This window comes from Lepidochelys olivacea (assembly GCF_965140295.1).
Source record: "Lepidochelys olivacea isolate rLepOli2 genome assembly, chromosome: 21".
NCBI classification, from domain to species: Eukaryota; Metazoa; Chordata; order Testudines; family Cheloniidae; genus Lepidochelys; species Lepidochelys olivacea.
Genome location: NC_140431.1, coordinates 9,772,067 through 9,793,198, shown reverse-complemented (window position 1 = coordinate 9,793,198; position 21,132 = coordinate 9,772,067). Strand labels below are relative to the sequence as shown.

At 45.8% G+C, this 21,132-nt stretch overlaps 1 protein-coding gene across 1 annotated transcript in view; it reads left to right on the top strand.

The window, feature by feature from the left end:
• IP6K3 (inositol hexakisphosphate kinase 3) overlaps positions 1 to 21,132 on the top strand; it is a 38,794-nt gene that overhangs the window by 15,657 nt on the left and 2,005 nt on the right. The window contains exons 2-5 of the mRNA XM_084611266.1: positions 4,387 to 4,804; positions 17,478 to 17,685; positions 19,087 to 19,265; positions 19,948 to 20,123. Coding sequence (XP_084467392.1) covers positions 4,606 to 4,804; positions 17,478 to 17,685; positions 19,087 to 19,265; positions 19,948 to 20,123 — 762 coding nt within the window. The 5' untranslated portion in view covers positions 4,387 to 4,605. The remainder of the gene's footprint in view (positions 1 to 4,386; positions 4,805 to 17,477; positions 17,686 to 19,086; positions 19,266 to 19,947; positions 20,124 to 21,132) is intronic.

Sequence of the window (21,132 nt, the reverse complement as noted above, 5' to 3'; positions counted from 1 at the left end):
TGTTTCCCCTCCTTCCCCCCTCCCTCCCAGCTGTGCGAAACAGCTGTTTTGTGGCGCACGCGCTGGGAGCTCGGGGGAGGGAAAGCGGGCACTCTCTCGAGTGATCAGCATTCACTTTCTTTCTCAAATGATCAACATTCACTCTCTTTCTTGAATGACCAACTCTTCTTTCGGGGAAAAATAATAATGGCAAAATCCCGGATGTTTTTAGATATTTAAAAATTCTTCCCAGATGGTGATTTAAGAACCAAAAAGCCGGACATGTCCGGGAAAATACGGACGTATGGTAACCCTATACAAACACCTCGGGAATGGAGGTTATTCATAACTGTGAGATGTTCTTAACTCTGAACAAAATGTTCTGGTTGTTCTTTCAAAAGTTTACAGCTGAACATTGACTTAATACAGCTTTGAAACTTTACTATGCAGAAGAAAGATGCTGCTTTCCCTTTTTTTTTTTTTAGTAGTTTACATTTAACAGAGTACTGTACTTGCTTTTTTTTTTTTTTTTGGTCTCGTCTCTGCTACTGCCTGATGTCATATTTCCGGTTCCAAACGAGGTGTGTGGTTGACTGGTCAGTTCATCTCTCTGGTGTTCGTAACTCTGAGGTTCTATTGTACAAGGCCAGATACTGTCTGTCTGTCTTTATTTTGCCCCATCACTGTAGAATCTGAGCAGTGAGATTTTTGCCTTGGGAAGAACCTAGTGGAAACTGAGTAAGGACCTCATGATTTGGACTTGATAATATATTTATTGTGCACGTGTATTGTAAGATCACAAATAAATAATATAAACTGCTTTCACTTTTAAAAGCTGGCCTGCTTGAATTGGTGGAACAGAAGAGCTAAGCCTGTGTGCATCATAGCCCTCTGCTGGCTAGAGTCTGCTGGCTTATAATTTATCTCTGCCTTGGGCAATACTTCCAACTCTTGTCCTCTAAAATGGGCATTGACTATAGGGCCTGACATCCGACACACCTAAGATAAGGAGTGTTTTTTAAATAGTGGAGCGTTTCCCCCTTCTAGTCCTTATGTGTGGGAAATGCAAATCACCGAAACACACACAAATGCACTTCTGTGTTTTCATAAGAGCTGACTGGGAGTTTGCGAACATTTTGAAGAAAAATGTTTTGAACAAGATTTTGAGAAAATGTTCAGGGATTTTGACCAAAAATATGGGGAGGAAAATTCACGAAACATGTTTCTTTTTTCAGACAAGTAAAAATTTCAAACATTTTGAGATTTTGTCAAAAAAAAAAAAAAGAAAGAAGAGGGGGGCATTTCCCGCTTCTTATATTTGGACTATCTCTTAGTTCTACCCACAGAGTCACTTTTTGCTACGTGGATTGCATCTCACCGTCTTTGGAGGAAAAATAAATCCCTGCAGTTTCTAATGAGAAAATTTGGAGGATTAAAAATGATTTGTAACCCTCAATGTTTTGGGTTTTTTTTGGCCTAAATATCTTTCATCACTTGAGATAATTTAAGCAACAGATGGGATTAATTTCAAGGCTCCCTTGTTTGAGACAAGCAGAGACACGCTACTGGTGACTCATTGAGGGCTCACGGTAACATTTATGTGGTCAGGATGGACTGCTTCAGAATGCCAGCAAATCAAAACAGCCCCTTTCACTTAGTGCAGCTCTTGTTCAGAGTTTTGCTGAGGTGTGAACAATAACAGCCTCGTGAAGCTGCTTTTATTCCTGACGCACATTGAGATGTGAAGGTTGCTAGGACGGTGAGCGCATTGTTTCAGTTATTTTCCAGCCTTGGAATATCTCCAAAGCAATACATGCTGGATTGAAATCACACTTTGTTCTCTGGCTTGAAAGGTGATTTACGATAAATCTATTAGCAAACAAACAAACAAAAAACACTTTAAAGAGCAAAATAATCGGTAAAAGTTGATGGAACTCAGAAATGTTAAATACTTTTGTTTGTTCTCGAGTGGCTCTAAAGACATACATTGAAAAACTCTCAGATAAATGGCTCAGCATTGTGCCTTCAGGAAGTAAGTGCTAGTTTAGACTGTATCTATGCAACGTTATGGCAAAAATCCCATTCTGTGGCATAGGGTGATGATAAAATTGGCAGGGGAAAGAAATCCTGGGAAATGTTAGAGCTTAAACACCTCAATTTGGGCAGAGTGGAGGGGAAGAAATTTCCCCCAGAAAGGGACTTGTTCTTAAACCTTTTCATCTCATTTCTCCTTGGGGACGAGTGTATGTTCCCTTAGTCCAGTTCATCTAACTTGAACAAGTCCTCCATGCGAAAACCAGGCACCCAAGCTGAAGTGTTCATTTATTCAGGGATTTCATTATTAACAGGAGAAAGTGTTGAAGCACTTGAGCGTTGATTCTCCTGGTGTTTTCAAGCAAGAGAACTTGTTAGATTGGGAGTCCACTGCTGCTAAAAGCAAATCAGAGCGTACAATGTTTATTTTCAGTTTGATGCCACATTGCAAAGAGGGAGAATGGCCCGGTGGTTAGAGCACTAGCTTGGGAGACCATCTTCAATACCTGGCTCCTCCACAGGGTTCCTGCGTGACCTTGGACAAGACATTTAATCTCTCTGTGCCTCCATTCTCCATCAGCAAGTGGGCAGAACAGCTCTTCCCTCCCTCACAGGGATATATGTGAGGATAAATGCATCGAAGATAGCAATGTGCTCGGATGCTGGGGTAAAGCGAACCATATGAGTACCTAAGATAGGTAGACTCTGCTATTCCCACTGAATAGTATCTTATGCCTTGAGCTCAGTGACACTTCTTGTACACTACGGTGTTACACAACATGGGGCAAGGCCACAAAACCTGTGTCTTTGGCTGAGAGGAAAGGAAGGGCAACAGAAAGGAATTTCTCCAGACCCTTTCCGTGCCCTCTTTTGACTGGAATGGTCAAGTGCTGGCAGGTTACTGGAAGGCCAGATCACCATCCCAGAATGTCTCTACCATGCACTTGTTTACATTCCCAGTGTCCCATTTCACTCACCAATCCTGCATGCATAAGAACACATCTCCCTCTCTGTTTTCCAGCATTGGCCATCGGAGTTGGGGCTGGGGAATTGCAAAGAAACTGTTCCTTCAGGTAGACTGGCTTTGTAGGGCCAAATTCATCTTCAGTGCAACTGCAATGCAGGCCCTTCAGCAGAGGGACATTCTGTGGCTGGGGGCTCTCCATGCCTTGGGGGAAACAAACCTTCACAGGTAGAGCGCTTCTGGCAGCAGAAGTCCTGTCCTCGTATTCAGCTGCCGTGGGGCAGAGTGAATTGGGCCTATTATTATTATCCCCAATAACTGAGTCTAATCTTGCTCCAAATGACATCAATGGGCAGTTTGGCTTAATAGAAATTGGGTAGGAGGGCCACCAGGACAAATACAGGGCTGTGTGTTTTTTTTCTAGTTGATTATTCTAGGCCTGGGGCCAAGTCCCATTTCTATGGAAGTCCATGGAAAGCTCCTATGGGGTCAGGATCAGGCCCTTTGGCGTAATGCATGTACTAGTTGTGGGTTTCCTTATGTTTTACCCCAGAATGGAGTATGTCTTGGAGAGATGCGGGGGGATTCGGGGTGGGAGCTGTTTATCAGCTTAGCTGTAGATTGTGGTCAGTGTTAATGTCACTACTGTTCCATCTTGACCTAGAATATCCTGATCCCAGCCTCCTTTAGAAAGGGGGAGGGAAACCTTTACTAATGTCCTAGTGTTAACTGACAAGGAATGTCCTGGTCTGAGGTTCCTCTAAGGGTAGGAGGTGGAGAAGCTTCCTGAGGAAGGGTAGGGGGTGGGAGATAGGCTTTATGTGAGAATGTCATTCACAGAGATTTCCAGAGTACAGAGGTCTTTATAAATAACCCACTGGCAGGGAATGTCCTAACCTTGGGACAACTTGAGAAAAGGTTGAGAACTTCATCAACAACGTGGTTTTAGCAGATCAGGATTATTATCCTAACCTCAGGTTACCTGTAGGAGGGGAAAGGAGCACCAAGATCATAGCTTGGTGTTAGCTGGCAGAAGGAATGCCCTGATCTAGCTAATCTCAGAGGGAGCCACATTAACCCGATAGCTCTCTTAGATTGCCCTTCCCTACTTTTTTTTGCCCCCCTCCACCAGATTTAAATTGGATCTGCAGCTCAAGCTCTGGACTCCAGCCATGTGCATGTATAGAGCTCACCTTATAAGGGTGGGATTTGCACATGCCTTCAATGTATAACTCTCCCTGCTTGCATGGGAGGCTTCTCTTGGGTTGGAGAGTGATGTATGCAGGAGCATAGGGGGAGCTATTGGAGGCAGCCTTAGCCTTGGGAGAGCTCCACTGAAAAGCAGGAAGGTGTTTGGAAGTGATTTGTTCCTGTTTTCTCACATTCTGTATTTATCCTTCACTTTGCAGAGATGTTCACTATAGCGCACTGAGAAGCCAGAAGACCTATTCGTGGTAAAGCAGCAAAGATCTAGGCTCCCTGGGGCTGATAAACCCAAGCCCATCTTCTGGTTGCTTCCCTGCAACAGACCCCGGTTCACTGCTACTTAAAAAAAAGAGGGCACTTCCATCAAGGAGCGTGTTTCGCTTTGGCCCAAGTACGAGTTGGCCCACAGGTCTCCAGATAGCATGGTGGTGCAGAATAAGTTGGACACGGGGGACCCCAGGAAAGCGGTCCTCTTGGAGCCATTCGTCCATCAGGTTGGGGGCCACATGAGCATGATGAAATACGATGAGCACACCGTCTGCAAACCCCTCATCTCCCAGGAGCAGTGGGTCTACGAGTCGCTCCCCACAGCCATTAAGCAGTTCACGGCTCAATACAAAGGTAAGAAGGAGCTGGATGATCCAGGAGAGAACTGCGGGGGCGGGAGAATTTATTAATGGTAGCCATGAGCAAAAGAGAAGATGTTAGCTACCCATAATTTCATGGATCCTTTCCTTCCCTTAATGAGACAAAGGGCCCGATTCTCTTCTGGCTTGTTGGGTTTAATGCCATTGGCTTCCATGAAGTCATTCCTCATTTACTCCGGTGTAAGAGGATATTCTGGGCCAGTCAACATACTTCCAAAATATGCCAAGCCCCGAGTGCCTTCACTTCACTTTTACTCATGCAAACTCCCATTCGTTTCAGTGTTTTGCCTGAGTATAGATGTCAGGATTTTGCTGTATGACTCCAGGACCTGCAAATGCAACTGGTTTTCTTTGCCTTTATTTTAAGCTTCCTGGGTTTGCAAAATTGAGTTGAGAAACTCACGTCAGGTTCTATCTCTTGAGTTCTCTGGTACTTGCTGTTTCCAGTGGGGCTGAAAATAATGCAAGAAATCCTTTCTTGTCGTATTTTGACTCTTAGCCCCCACTGGAAGCAAGTAGCGCATTACATAGAAAAAAATTAAATGCTATCCTAACATCTTACATCTTCAAAAAAGGCAGTTTCTCTTGTCTTCCAATTTTAATGGAGTCATTGAGGATGGGCAAATTGGGGGGGGAGGGAGAGAGAGAGAGAGAATGTGTGTGTAAAGGAGGTCTACTCTTTGGAATCTCCAACACTTAGTAGACTTTCTCAAAATTCTTAGCAATACTGGATGGTTCTTATACACACTCTCTTTCAGTCTTGCAATCACTGTAGAGAAAGTTGTGTGGATTTCTAAAAACTAGCAGATCCTCTCTGATGCCTAGATTGGGCGTCTTTCTAACAAAGAGTGCTCCTGTTCCACCGTAAGCTTTGGGCTAGATGCTGGAATCACTGTATGGCCTGTGTTATGCAGGAAGTCAGACTAGCGGCTCGTAATGGTCCCTTCTGAATCTATGAAGCAGTGAATTTTAACAAGAGGAGTAGGTGATAAAGCCTCAGTGCTTGCTAAATTCCAGGTAGGATTCCTCCAAATAACAGGGGTTTTGGCTGGACTCTCTAGAGGTTAGTGCTGCTGGGAAAGCATCACTCAACAGAAATGTGAATTCCTGCCAAGTGCCCCCTTTTGGAGCTTGGGTGTTTGAGCTAGTGAGTCATTTGAAGCTATCCAAAGGTTAACTGTTCATGAACATAAGAATGGCCAGACTGGGTCAGACCAAAGGTCCATCCAGCCCAGTATCCTGTCTTCCGGCAGTGGCCAATGCCAGGTGCCTCAGAGGGAGTGAACCTAACAGGTAACGATCAAGTGATCTCTCTCTCTCTCCTGCCGTCCATCTCCACCCACAGGCTCAGACTTTTTTGTCAGTGCTGGTGGGTGCTCATGCCCCCCCACCCTGCCCCCGCCCCGCCCCAACTCCACCCCTATTGGATCCCTCCCCAAATCCCCGCCCCAGCCCCACCTCCTCCCCCAAATGCCCCGTGTTCCCCCTCCTCCCTCCCAGGCTTGCCGTGTGAAACAGCTGTTTTGCGGCACAAGCGCTGGGAGGGAGAGGGGAAAAACAGGATGCAGCGGCGCGCTCAGGGGAGGAGGCAGAGCGGAGGCAGAGGTGAGCAGGGTGAGGAGCTGCCAGTGGGTGCAGAGCACCCACCAATTTTTCCCTGTGGGTCCTCCAACCCTGGAGCACCCACAGAGTCGGCGCCTACATCTCCACCCTCTGACAAACAGAGGCTAGGGACACCATTCCTTACCCATCCTGGCTAATAGCCATTAATGGACTTAACCTCCATGAATTTATCTAGTTCTCTTTTAAACTCTGTTATAGTCCTAGCCTTCACAACCTCCTCAGGCAAGGAGTTCCACAGGTTGACTGTGCGCTGTGTGAAGAATAACTTCCTTTTATTTGTTTGAAATCTGCTGCCCATTAATTTCATTTGGCGGCCCCTAGTTCTTATATTAGGGGAACAAGTAAATAACTTTTCCTTATTCACTTTCTCCACACCACTCATGATTTGCAAAGAGTGAGAGATTAGCGCTTAAGTCAATGTTGTTAGATCAACACTGTCAGTGCAGACACTGCGTCGCTTTCATCGACTCTTGCTGCCTTTCAGAAGCCGCCCCACAATGCTGCACACTAGCAGTTAAATCAGTGTAAGTGCTCCTGGTGAGGGGACACACCGCTGACACCAGCATATTGTGGATGTGTAAAACCGATTCAATTACTGTGGTGGCCTACAGCAACGTAACTTAAGTCAACTTACTGTTCTCCTATAGATTTGCCCTTTGTGTGTGGAAACTCTACACCAGTTTAAACTTGGCTCATGTAGGTGAATTAAGAGGTGCAAGCAAGGTGGATGTGAGCCAGGTTTAAACTGATATCAGGATGTCCACACACAAAGTTGCTCCAGTTTAATTATGTGGGTTGCAGCCTCACACCTTTAGTTAAACAGGTCCGCGCTATGGGCAGACCAGGCCCAGTAAGAGCAGCTCGAGGGAGAACAAGCGCTTGTGGCAGGTGTCATGCTGTCAGCTTCAGCCCACGCGATAGTCAGGATTCTGGGCCAAGGTCAGCACGGTGGCAGCAGTCTAGCCGGGAGGCGGGTGAGGCTGCCGAATTACGATCCAGGAAGAGGTGGAGGAGTAGGCGGTGCAAGAGGAGGGGAGGGCGCATGATCTTTCCTGAAGAGGTAGAAAAAGGAAAAGGGGACGAGGGGGAAGCCCGTTTGCACGTGGTGGTGACGAGAGCATCCAAAGACATCCCCATTTCACGTGCAGAGCCTCTTCCCGCCTGACGCAGCCGATCGGCTCCGGTAACGCGAGACTGAATCACCACGAGCCTGGTGGCATATTAGTGCTCGCGTGCTGTCTGCGTATATGAGATGCCAGTGACCAGCCTGGGAGAAACTGTCCTCCTGGCTGGGCATCACTGTCAGCCAGCGAAGCGAGTGGCTGCCTCAGCAACAGCAGCAAATAGTTGTTCGACGAGCAAGTTTCCTCCTCAAGCATTTCTCCTGGAGGGTTTTATTTTGGCCGCAACAAGAGGCGATGGAAAGCAGGGCTTGTGACGGCTGGCTGTGGAGCGTGTCTGTTTCAGAGACCTCCTGCCACTTCTCCTTACTAAGTAGCTGCTTTTGTAGTTGCCTGCATTCCCTCAGGGTGAAAGTCACCCCTGTGCTGAGAGCCCAGCACAAACTGGGCACTGCTCACATCATAAGAAGTTATAAGGGGGGTCTATGTGATCCATCCAAGGCTTGTGCTGTCTTGACCTTGACACACATCCCTGGTAATTTCTCTCCCCTAATAATACACCTAATTTCCCCTCCCTTGTGACCCTGACTGAGCTTTCTGTACTCCGCCCTCCTTGTCACTTGGCCTTCAGCTGGGGTAAGATCTTCCGTGCTAGGAAGCGAGCAGAGCAAGGGCCCTGCACCGTTATTCTCCTGCTTCTGAACAGCTGCAGAGATTAACATGAACTGGTGAGCTTGGCACCTGGGTACCTGCAGCCAGCAGGCGCTTCCCCACAGGAGGTCCAACAGAAGGGAGGGAAGCAGTCTGGGGGAGGAAGTGAGGTGGGGAGGGTACATCATGCCACTGGGCCCATTGTAGAAGAAGGATTATTATCATCACTGAGCTTCTGTCTCTTGCTGTAGCAAGCTCACATGGTGCTCCCAAATATCTGCCTGCTGCCAGCTAACTGAGCTCAGCGCACACCTGTGCCAAACGTGCATTGCAGCTGAATTGTCACCGATTATATGTCAGCAGCATGAGTCACATGCCTGTTGTTTTATTGCCAGTGGCTCGGGAAGAGGGTTCTACAGGAGAGTTTTTGGTGTGCTGGAGAAATGGGCCTGATCTGGTTGCCCCAACTCAGTCCACACCCCTACCCAACACCCATAGCAACCCAGCTTATAATTTCTCCGTATACACAGCACACATGTCCCTTATAATTTCTCCTCTAACTCAGTACACATTACATAGGCCTTATCACTCCTCCCTTAACTTAATACACATAGGCCCTTTTTTACACACACACACTCACACACACACACACATTCTCCATCGGCTTTAATTGTGCGATCTGTGGGCACTGAAGCCTCAACAACTGTAAAAGCGAGCCAAACAAAATGGAAGCTCATTCATTCCTTTCCTAGAACCCAGTACCTGTGTGTTTAGCCTGGGTAAGAATAGCAAGTTCTGACCCCCTAGTTAGCAGAAAATGAGAGAAATGTATGTAAAAGTTAGAGACCTCCAAGCCAAATGGTGCTCTATACAACTGTTTATCCGACAAGATATCGTGGAGGCCAGGGAGAAATAATACATTGCATTTCTATAGTGACTTTTGTCCTGAAAGATTCCAAAGCACAGAGAACCAGTGAGATGCAGCTATCTCCGGGGAGGCACTGTCAACCAGGAGGATGGGGCAGCCCATAACACAACAGTTTCCATGCTGAGAGGATGCCTTTTGTTCATTTGTGAATGTAAGCCCTTGAAATAGACTTCTCTTTATATACAGATAGCATTTAATTATCCCTCAAAAGGAAATGACTGATGCTGGCCTGTAAGCTGTCGTTCCCTCACTCAGCAATAACCTGGCCTTTTGTTAATGAGACTCCACCGCGGGTTGCCATGCAGAACTAGCCCAATGCCCCTGGGACAATGAGGAGTGAACAGGTTTGTGGCTGTCAGCCCCATCCAGCCTGGCCAGACTCTCACAGATAAAGAAAGTGTTCATTTTTTTAAAGGCTACTTTGGAATAATAGTCTCAGTTAAATTCCTGCATGCTGGCATCTATTAACCCTTTCAGTCTGAGTCGGGATATGAGTGAACTGATCTTGCTAAGAGACACAGCTCAGGGATGCTCTAAGCTATGCTGGTTTGTTGCAGCACCTCTAAGGGCCTTTATATATGTAGGGATTGCTGGTATACTATGTGTTCTGGCCATGCCCGCTCCTGATCTAATACACCCCTCTGCTTGGCGATGGATGGATGGAAAGAGAAGAGAGCTGGCTGTACAACAGGTGGGGATTCCCCCATGCCTGATCTTCAGAGGTGACAAGTAATTGTAGCACCAGTTGAAGTCAATGGAGACTGTGGGTTTCCAGCATCTCTGCAAATCAGACTCAGTATTTCCATTAGCTAGAAAAAGATAATTAAAAAAAAAATAGATTAGCCTTGAAAAAACATGAGTTTAAATTAGCTTTGTGAAACCAAAGCATAATAGTGAGATTTGGAAAACTTCCATAAGGTTTATCCCTTCCTGCTTGCCCCTTATTGCCATTGTTGCTGAGTGACTTCCAATCAATAACAGATTTCGTCCTTTGCTTGTGAGGAAGAGGAGTGTTCCATCTCCCTTTTACACAAGGGAAACTGAGGCACAGAGAGACTAAGTGATTTGCCCAAAGTTGCACAGGGAGTCTGTAGCAGAGCTAGCAATCAAACCCAGATCTTCAAAGTCAGACTCCAAAGACTTTATCGCCTTCCTACTATCGGTCCTTTAGCCCTCTTCCTGATGGGTCATTGGTAACCTTCACAGAAGACCACTGACTATGCAAACCTTAGGCCAGATCCTCTGCTGGTGGAAATCAGCATAGCTCTGTTGAAGTCAATGGGGCCTTATTGATTTCCACCAGCTGAGGATCTGCCCCTTATCTCCAGCACTTGTTGACTGGATGTCGGTGACCAGCAGCTGAGGTTTGACATTGATGGAATGAGAAATTGGAGCAGGGATAGACTAAACTTTTCACATACTCAAATCTCCACCCTCTCCAGTCCCTACTCTCCTGGGATCCATTGTCAGGGTCTCTAGATAACCAGACACATAATACCAGCTATCTTCTAACAAACTGAATCAGCTGCTGTGTCAAAGGCTAACCTTTCTGAGGTAAGAAATGACCCCTCTCTGCCTTCCAAATAAGCAACAAACTCTTTCTGTGCGCAAGATCCACCATAATGCCCCGTCTGTGCAATTTCAACATCCACCATAATGCCCCATGCTTTATGAGTTGACTCTCATTACTTTACAGTTTAAAGGGACACACCCTGTTCAGTGTAAGTCCAAATGTTCTATAAAATCTCATTTTAACCCACCATTGCATGAGTCTTTAAATTACTTTTTCCTCCCCAAATTTTTCCAGCGATGCCAACTCTCACTGTGGTATTGTGTCGCATGAAACTTAGTGTTTTTCTGAAAGCCCCAACTCCTGGAATCCTGTGATTAGGTGAGAAACTCAACTTTCATTTTTTTAAAAGAATAAGTTTATGTCCCTTATAATTGCAGAGAAAAGCTTGAAAACATGTCCTGAGTGCACCCTAAAGGCTCAAAAAACAGAAGACAAATAAATAGAACCCAAAACTTATTGTTTTTTGTTTTGTTTTGTTTTTTTAATTTCTTTGGTTTAAAAACCAATCTCCTGATTTGGGGGAGGCTGACCCATGATTTTGGAATGCTTGGTGTTGGAAAGAATGGATTTCCCTGCCATGTTTGCAACCCAGACACCACAGAATTGAAGTAATGTGTGGTAATTAAAGCCTTGATCCTGCAACTGTATCTGCATGGACCTTCCTCTGCATGCATGCAGAGCCCCAATTAAGTCTAAGATGCCCCAGGTGGAAGAAGGGACCGACCCATGCACGTGCAGTTGCACGATTGGAGCCTGAATTGATTAGAAATTGACCCAGCCGAGTTTCACTGTCCAATTTCTGTGAAATAATAATGAATAATAATAATTAATACCTAGCTCTTTTAGCGCTTCTCACCCATCGATCTCACAACTCTCTACAAAGGAGATCAATATCTTTATCCCTATTTTACACATTGGCCTGGTGGGTTTACATGACAATATTACACAGCTGCTTCAAGGAAAAGCACCTGCATTCTAAGCATTTTTCTGCAGCTCACCAGAATGCAGGACTGGATGAGCCTGACCCTGGGGTTTGTCCTGGAACTGTGCAGTGTTGCCTGGAGTAGGTAAGGCATCAAACGCCTGCAGATTTGGAGACAGCCTTGTTGTGTTGTTTTGTTTTTCCTTTTTGCCTGTGACATCTCGGTGAGTTTTGCAGTAAGGGGCGATAAAGCGGTGATCTGATCTTTCTCCAATCTATTGTTCTAGCACAGGTAGCTTTTGTCTCTTTCCCACGAATGAGCCACTGCTGGGAGAGATAAGGCTGTGCACATTAGAAAGAGGTGAACAAGGAGGAAGGGAAGGTTAAATGTCAAAAGGAATATTCTTGAGACCTCTGTCGCCAATTGGCACATATAGATGTCCCCTGTCTCTATTGTTAGCCCCTCTCGGGGCTTGGGGACCATTATGTAATGATGACACTGTGCATGGTATTGTTCAAATGTCATCATTTAAATCCAACACCGTGTTAGTGTTCTTTAAAGAGCATCTGCACAGACTTGGCAGCTCACTTACCCATTTCAGGCAGATTAGATGACCTTGAGACAAGCATTTTCCCTCCCTTCCACCCCACCCTGTCTCTCAGTGCTGTCTGTCTAGTTTTGAGCTGGCTACAGGATTATGGATTTATTTTTCAGACGCACTTCTGTTCAGATTCCTATTGCGCGTGGCAGTAAATAAACACACTTTTAAATTTAAAAATAAATACACGAGAGAAGAGGTAGCAAGCTACATAGCAAAACAGCTCCTGCAAATTGTAGAGATGCCTCTTGCATGCAGATAGCTTCTGTAAATATACTCTGTCTGCCTAGCTTGCTTTGTATGGAATGGGACAGAATTTTTGGTGGGACTGGAAGGAAGGGAATGGAAAGCACTTTAATGCGACAAAGCTTTGCTTTCAGATAATAAACCCACAGTTGGAATAAAAGAGAAGTAAAGTAGCAGCCAATATGCCTTAAACCATGTATTATATATTTGTTTTGTCAATTATGTGATATAAGCAAAATTCGCCCAGTCCCATAGTGCTATATAACATGAAACAAAATATATTTATTAAAGCTGGGATTTTCAAGGTGCCCCTTGCACCTTTGAAAAACGTCCCTGTTAATCTTCATATTAAGATATTTAAGACCTATCCATTTCATACTATATAGTACATTTAGGGCAAGACCAGCATGATTCAATGGAATTATTAGGCTGATTTACACCATCTGATGCTATGTAATTGGGACAGCTTTTGAATGTTGCACACAGCATTTGAGATATAGCTACAATGTATTTGATAAGTAATATACTCTGAAAACAGGTTTCAGAGTAACAGCCGTGTTAGTCTGTATTCGCAAAAAGAAAAGGAGGACTTGTGGCACCTTAGAGACTAACCAATTTATTTGAGCATAAGCTTTCGTGAGCTACAGCTCACTTCATCTGAAAACAGACTGTAGAGTTAACATTGAGGAGTCTTACGTTTGTCTCACAGTGATTGCATCGATTTACCTTAGATGAAATTGTTTTCTTATCTGCCTGCTATGCAAACTCAAACTGGGACTCTGAGAGGCAAGCTGGATGTTTTACTGGTTCTTGCATGATCATCTCTAATACAGATTTGGTAACTGGAATTTAGTTTACAATTCTGGGGGTGATGCACAAGCCAGAATAAAATCTAGCTCCCTCTCTTTAAACTGCGCTGGTGTTACAATGCTAGCACGAGGGGAGGGGGGGAAGATAAGGTCCAGATTTTCAGAAATGCTGAGCACCCACAACTCCACCTGAAGTGGATGCTCAGCACCTCCGTAATTCAGGCCATGAGCGCTTGTTTTAGTCTCTAGGGTGCCACAAGTCGTCCTGTTCTTTTTGCGGATACAGACTAACACGGCTGCTACTCTGAAACCTGTTTTAGTCAGCAAAGTCAGCAGATATGACTTTGAAGACAAGCAGGGGGGCAGTTCAGTGGAGTACGACACTGCCATTTTCACAGTCATTTCTGACGGTAATCTCTCTCTAAATGGAAAGAAGGGAGCCTCCATAATTGTTTCATCATATTTCCTTCGGAAAACAGAATTTCCTTTGTTCTAAACTTCGAAAATACATCTCCTTTCAAAGACTAATGAAACGGGGAGGTTTCCACCTAGGGATTTCTGGATAGGAAAACCAGATCTATATTTTGCCAAGTTGTGTGGTTCTTGCTGTTGGTGGCTTTTGTAGGTCCCTAAAGCCATTGTTACAAGCTGCTTTGGACTGTGGTTACCATTGTGGAAGTTGGAAATGACCAGGCACTGCTGTGAGAAGCTCACGTGGCTGGAATCCTGTCTAATATTGAAAGGGCAATGCTCTGACAATGCCTGTACTGCTGGACTCTGGGCTGGCGCGGCTGTGAGGAAGTTCACAAGGAATTGACAGAGGAGTCCTCCCTGTCAAATCAGGGCTGTTCTTAGCAAGGGGACCACTGCAATCAACCTTTCCCTTAAAGGTGATAGCTGCCTCGAATACAAGCCATGCCCATGAGTCATTTGTCATTTGAAGCGCTGAGGCAAGGGTCCCTGTTGTAAAACTTTGCTAAGAGAAGGGTAGATATGTAAAAGGTTGCATGGCAGAAAGGTTCAGCCATCTGATACCTATTAAAGTCAATGGAAGTTGCACAGCTAAAATACTGGGGGATGTTTTGAATATTCAAGGATGGTGCCTAATGGTTAGCACTCCAAGCTTTCGTAAGTCAAGCAAGAGAGAGGTATGTATCCAATTAGTGTTCTCTTCTGTTCCCCCCCATCCCCCCCTCCATGGCAAAGTATGGAGTGGTTGCAGAGGCAGTCTTCAATTCCTGATGGTCTTTAACTCCTAGGGAATAAACCATACAGTGCATTGGAAGGACAAGCCCAGGCCAGCATAGCTGATACACACAAAGGTAATTACTGTGGGCCAGTGTTCAGACCCGCACACACGCTTTAGCAGAACTGGCCCTGTGTATTTTCCTTAGTTTGCAATCGGAAGAATGTCCTCCAGCTGGGGCATTATTGGCTAATTCCACAGCCACTGATAGATTTCATGCTGCTGCCTACAAAAACCCCCACAAACCTTTTGGAATTCGGAAGGCTCTAAGTCACCAGGCTATCCTTTAACTTCAACAGTCCATTTGTTACAGTGCAAAGGGTGATAAAATAGGTCACGCTGCTAAGATACTTTTCAGAGTAGCAGCCGTGTTAGTCTGTATTGTGTTATGCTCAAATAAATTTGTTAGTCTCTAAGGTGCCACAAGTACTCCTGTTCTTTTTGCTAAGATACTGTTACGCTTGCTCTTGTTTCTAAAATAATCTGATAAAACTATTCAAGGCCAGCTTTCTAAGTAGTCAGTCTTCCTCTGTATTTTTCAATGGTAGTGTTTTTTCTTTTTTGCGGTCACTAAAAATGCCATTGGCCATTTATAAGAAATCTGAAGACTGACTTCAGTGGAGTTACATTAGAGATGAGTTTGGCTCAGAGCAATGGGGAAAACTGCAGAAATGAGCGAGAAATCTTTCGGTCAACAAAGCTATTTGACTACGTAACGTATTCATGGATGGATATATAATAGTTCTGCATGGCACTTGTATAGGACTTTTCATTGGCAGAGCTCACTGTGCCTTAGAAGAGTGTCTTTGTTGCCATGTGGGGAAGCTGAAGCACAGGGAGGCTTCAGCAGCAAGCGAGGGGCTCAACTTTGCTGAAAACCAAGCCCAAGATGTCTCAAATTGGGCTTCCCAAAAGCCCGGGTATCCAAAATTAGAGGCTACAATTGACACTGAGTCAAGGCAGAGCTGGGCCTGGAACTGTAGTCTCCTCGCCCAGAGTTCTGTCTGCCTCTCCTGGACAGAATGTTGAACCTGCTCAGATGCCACTGCCTGGAGAACCCTTGGAGACCACAAGACCATAATGCTGGTACAGGCAATGGGTCTGACTTAATGCTGAAGACCTATTACTTTGGAGCAGAAATTCCTTAGTTCTGTCCATGCTGATGACCATGAAGTCCTGTGTGGCCGTGGAATCATTGCAATAGGCACTTCCCGACCTGGGCTTTACTGAAACTCCTTATGCCAGTGCAGCACTTTTCCTGCAGACGTGGCTCTTCTAAGCTCCCGTGCTGTCGTGCAGACTGACATTTGTTTCACGGATTTCCCTCTCCCTTCCGACCCTCATTTTGTTCCCTGCTGCTGGAAAACTGCTCAAGAGCGAGAGACCTGAATGGCTCCTTGTCAGCGAGCCAAGCCCTCTAGAATCCTGCGTCTGGCCCTGTTGGTTTAGCTGTTACGTAGCTTGGAAAGAATGAATGCCCAGGGTGGAGTGGAGAATGCAAAGAACATGATGTACAGGACAGCTTCCATGTGAGGCAGGAAGGTGGGGGTTGGATGGAATGGTAGTACCTGGGGAAGAGAAAGGAGCATCTAAAAAGCCTGCAGCTATTTTCCAGAGGCTCAGGGACTGCTTACATTTACAGGGCAGAGGGTCTGATTTCAGCAGTTGCTAGAGCACTAAGCTATCTATAAGGTGGGTAGAAAGCTGGCTAGATTGTCGGGCTCAACGGGTAGTGATCAATGGCTCCATGTCTAGTTGGCAGCCGGTATCAAGTGGAGTGCCCCAAGGGTCGGTCCTGGGGCCGGTTTTGTTCAATATCTTCATAAATGATCTGGAGGATGGTGTGGATTGCACTCTCAGCAAATTTGCGGATGATACTAAACTGGGAGGAGTGGTAGATACACTGGAGGGGAGGGATAGGATACAGAAGGACCTAGACAAATTGGAGGATTGGGCCAAAAGAAATCTGATGAGGTTCAATAAGGATAAGTGCAGGGTCCTGCACTTAGGACGGAAGAACCCAATGCACAGCTACAGACTAGGGACCGAATGGCTAGGCAGCAGTTCTGCGGAAAAGGACCTAGGGGTGACAGTGGACGAGAAGCTGGATATGAGTCAGCAGTGTGCCCTTGTTGCCAAGAAGGCCAATGGCATTTTGGGATGTATAAGTAGGGGCATAGCAAGCAGATCGAGGGACGTGATCGTTCCCCTCTATTCGACATTGGTGAGGCCTCATCTGGAGTACTGTGTCCAGTTTTGGGCCCCACACTTCAAGAAGGATGTGGATAAATTGGAGAGAGTCCAGCAAAGGGCAACAAAAATGATTAGGGGTCTGGAACACATGAGTTATGAGGAGAGGCTGAGGGAGCTGGGATTGTTTAGCCTGCAGAAGAGAAGAATGAGGGGGGATTTGATAGCTGCTTTCAACTACCTGAAAGGGGGTTCCAAAGAGGATGGCTCTAGACTGTTCTCAATGGTAGCAGATGACAGAACGAGGAGTAATGGTCTCAAGTTGCAGTGGGGGAGGTTTAGATTGGATATTAGGAAAAACTTTTTCACTAAGAGGGTGGTGAAACACTGGAATGCGTTACCTAGGGAGGTGGTAGAATCTCCTTCCTTAGAGGTTTTTAAGGTCAGGCTTGACAAAGCCCTGGCTGGGATGATTTAACTGGGAATTGGTCCTGCTTCGAGCAGGGGGTTGGACTAGATGACCTTCTGGGGTCCCTTCCAACCCTGATATTCTATGATTCTATGATTCTATCCCTGGGTAAGTGCACTGCTAAAGTATCAAAGTTCTGATACAAGCACCTTGAACAGAGTGGGATAATAATGCAAGCAACGACTGGTCTGTAATGGCTCTGTGCAGGTCAACCCGTCGCCTGAGAGGGACATTTTTGCCACATTCACACGATCCTCCCTCCTTTTGTAGGTATCATCTCGGTGTGCCTCAGAAAGGACAGCTTGGGGAACGTAGGCCTGATAGCCAGCCCCAGCCTGCCGACCGACAACTGCAGCTCCTTGGATAAGGAGCATTCGGTGATGCTATGGCAGGAGATCAAGCGGACGTCAACCACCAGCAGTGAGCGCTTGTTTGTCGAATGGAGTCAGACACCTTTCCCAAAGACCATCAAAGACAGGTGGGTGCCCCATGCATGAGTCGAGGGGCTCTGAAGCAGCAGAAGCTCTGCTTGCAATCTGAGCCGAATACAAGACTGATCGCATTTATAGTCTGTGCCTTCTAGGCACGAAGCCCAGGTGTGTGGTATGCTTATGTTTGGCATAGGAATATTCCAAACAAATAATGGGCCGGCATCGGATCTTGCTCTGGTTTTGCAACGGTGTAACTCCAGTGGAGTGACTCCTGATTTACTGCAGTGTAAATTAGATCAGAATCCAGCCATTGGCTTCAGCGGCGTTCTCTCCCCGTAATCCCCCAAAACAATAGGCCAGATTCTGATGTCACTTACACAGGTGCCAATCTGGAGCGATTCCACTGACTAGTGGAGTCACTCCTGATTGACACCTAGGTGATTGTGACCAGGATTTGCATCTTTTTCACAAACACCTCTTATTTGATCTCCACTTGCCAACAGGCAGAATTGCAGTCCCTGAATTCTGGAGAGAGCAGGGGATGCTTTTCACCTCCTCTGCCAGGTTGCAGGGTGCCCCAAAGCAGCAGGAAGGAAGTGAGGCCATGGCTGTGCCCCGTGGCCCGCAATCACTGCCCAGAGAAGCTCAACAGTGACAAAAGCTGCACAAAGGACAGTGAGCTGCACCCTGTAAAAGGCTGTAAAGGGTACGTGTGCAGCCTTTACACTCATAAGAATACCTCCTGATAGTCTCCTTGCATGGAGCAGCTCTGGACCACCCCCAATGCTGGCTTATGTCTACAGCACTCAATGGAGCTCTGAACAGTTGCTCTGCTAGAATTGCAGGGGAGACCTGCCTTGACCTTTTACATTCTCAAATGTTTTCAGTGAGACGCAGGATCATTCACTCTAACTGGTTCAAAACAGACCCAGCTCAGCTATCGTTTAGGGGTACGATTCAGCTCCCATTAAAGCCAGTGGGAGTTTTGCCACTGACCTCGATGAGAGAGGAATCATACCCATAAGATGGATGAGACCAAGGGCTGAATATACAGGGAAAACGAATCCACTCTCCCCATCAGAGGTGGTCCCTCTAACCCACAGATAAGGCACGTTGGCAGGCAGTTTGTCTATGCTGCCCCTGTTAAGGGGATAAATGGAGATCCCAGGCTTCCGTGCAATGAATCTGGGCCCTTTCACAGAAGCCAAACTCGCTTTAAAATTGCAGTGAAAAAATATTGGCACCAAGCAACCGCCTAACTTCCTGAAAAGGACTTTGGTTCGGTAGCAAAGGATCCCTGCAGGTTAGCCAGGATGAATGCTTATTTCCCTGAGGGGCCCTGAAAATTTCCCATATCGGGTTTCGTACTCTACAAAAGGAGGGGAAAAGCCAGCTTTTTTTCTCGGAGCTTACAAACCAGATTTGCTGCTTTGGTGTACTTTGTCTAGCTGCCCAGGGAAGGCACTCTTTAGGACGGAACTTCAGTACCACACGGCCATCTCTTCGCTCATGGAGGATACAAATGGGAACCAGCCAGAAAGAAAGAGCTATAATCCCTGGGCACTGCACTGCCACCAACTGCACCTGAACCGCATGTCCTCCAAACTTGATGAGAACAAACTACATCGTATCCTTTTTCATTCCCGCCGTTCTTGCTGCACTTTGCTTATTGCATAGCGGTGATGCTGCGGGGGGAAAGACCAGCCTTCTGATGGAGAGTTTATAGTGTGTATATTGGCTGCTAATAATGGATCACAAGCGTAATCAATGAAACATTTTTATGTGTAGGTTATAACAGGCCCCAGAGCCCTTGGGCATGAACACAATGTAATTAACTGCATTCTGGAGCCTCTCAGTGTTTAAAAGAAACCCCACCTCAAAGGGTGGCCATCCAAAGTCAAGGGAGCCCTTCACGTAAAGGGATCAAAGCAGCAACAGCTTTTCTCCTTCGTAAGACATGTCATTTGATCACTGGTCATGTGATCAATGCCGTTTAACCCTGCCACCAACAGACGTGAGTGACTTCAGTGTTGATGAAAAGTGTTGGATTGACAGCTCTGAGCTGCATCCACACTAGAGAACTGAGCCATTGATAATTTACCTGGTGATATTGCACTTAGAATAAGTTGGCTGAAACTGGCGACAAGAGGCCAGTAGCCACGATGAGTGCTGGTAAAGGTGGATTGCAAAGTCTCATTACAATTGTGAATGATTATGGTGAACTTCAGAGGATGCACAGAGCCACCCCTGATTTAAGACCTATTTCAGTTGTACATTTAATAATAAGTCTCCTTAACTCATGTGTCCAGAGTTTCTGTTGCTTGAAAACGTGGTGTCAAAGTATCAATATCCCTGCATTCTGGACTTAAAGATGGGAACCAGGCAGCATGGAGATGATGCATCAGAAGAGAAGAAAGCACGCCACATAAAGAAGTGTGAACAGAGCACTTCTGGATCTCTTGGAGTTCGCATCTGCGGAATGCAGGTAGGGTGGCCTCTTGAGCCCTTCAATATTTCTGTTCTTCAAAACAAGCACAAGGAGTTACCACTTAATAAACTCTAAGGGCCAGATTCTCAGCTGGTATAAACTGCCATATCTTCATTCTTTATCTCAGTTGAGCTATCCCATTTTACACCAGCTATATATCTGGCCCTAGACACATACATTGCCCTGATTCTCTGCCTACGCTGTTCAGTGTTAGTCAGGACTAGAAGCTGGAAGAAAGAGGAACATAAACTTTCCATGCTCATTCATTTCTAGGAGCTGTCTAGTCTAGTCAGTGCAAATACCAGACACCCTTTTTGTGCTAAATATTACGGCTCTTCATGACTGAAATTGTCGCCCCTTCCTGCAAGATACTGAAAGCATAAATTTGTTTCACTTATGCCTCTGTGAAGATTTAGAACATTGCTCTGCTGTGTCTGCGGGATAATTATTATGATTAAAACACATATATAGCACTATAAATAGCTAGCGTCAAGTAGGTTCCTCTCCGGTCTTCAGCGTTCTGATACTGAACTGATTATCCTTTAAATTACATGTGGTATGGAAGCTAATTCTGTATCCACTCCCAGATCTTGATCGTGTCAATATTCCTGTCTAGATTTCCTTGTCATTCTTTATTTCTGTGCTTTGGAAAATAAGACTATAGCACTGTGCATTACCAGCTGAGGGCGGCACCTTTATTAAGGCCTTGTCTACAGTGGTTGTTTATCCCAGTTTCAGATACTGGTTTTGCTGCACTCGTGCAAACCCTTAGTGTAGATGGGGGTAAGTTGCTATAAATCACTATTTTCCCCTATGCATCTTATACCCATTTCAGGCAGGGGTAAATTGCACCAGTGCAAACTGCAGCTTATAGCCTGCCTACACTAGGGGTTTGTACCAGTGCAGCTATCCCAGTGGCTGGATAGCAGTAGCTTAAACCTCCCATGTAGACACGGTTTTAGATTCAGTTAGCGGCCTGCTGCATAAATTGCCGTATGCTGTTGAG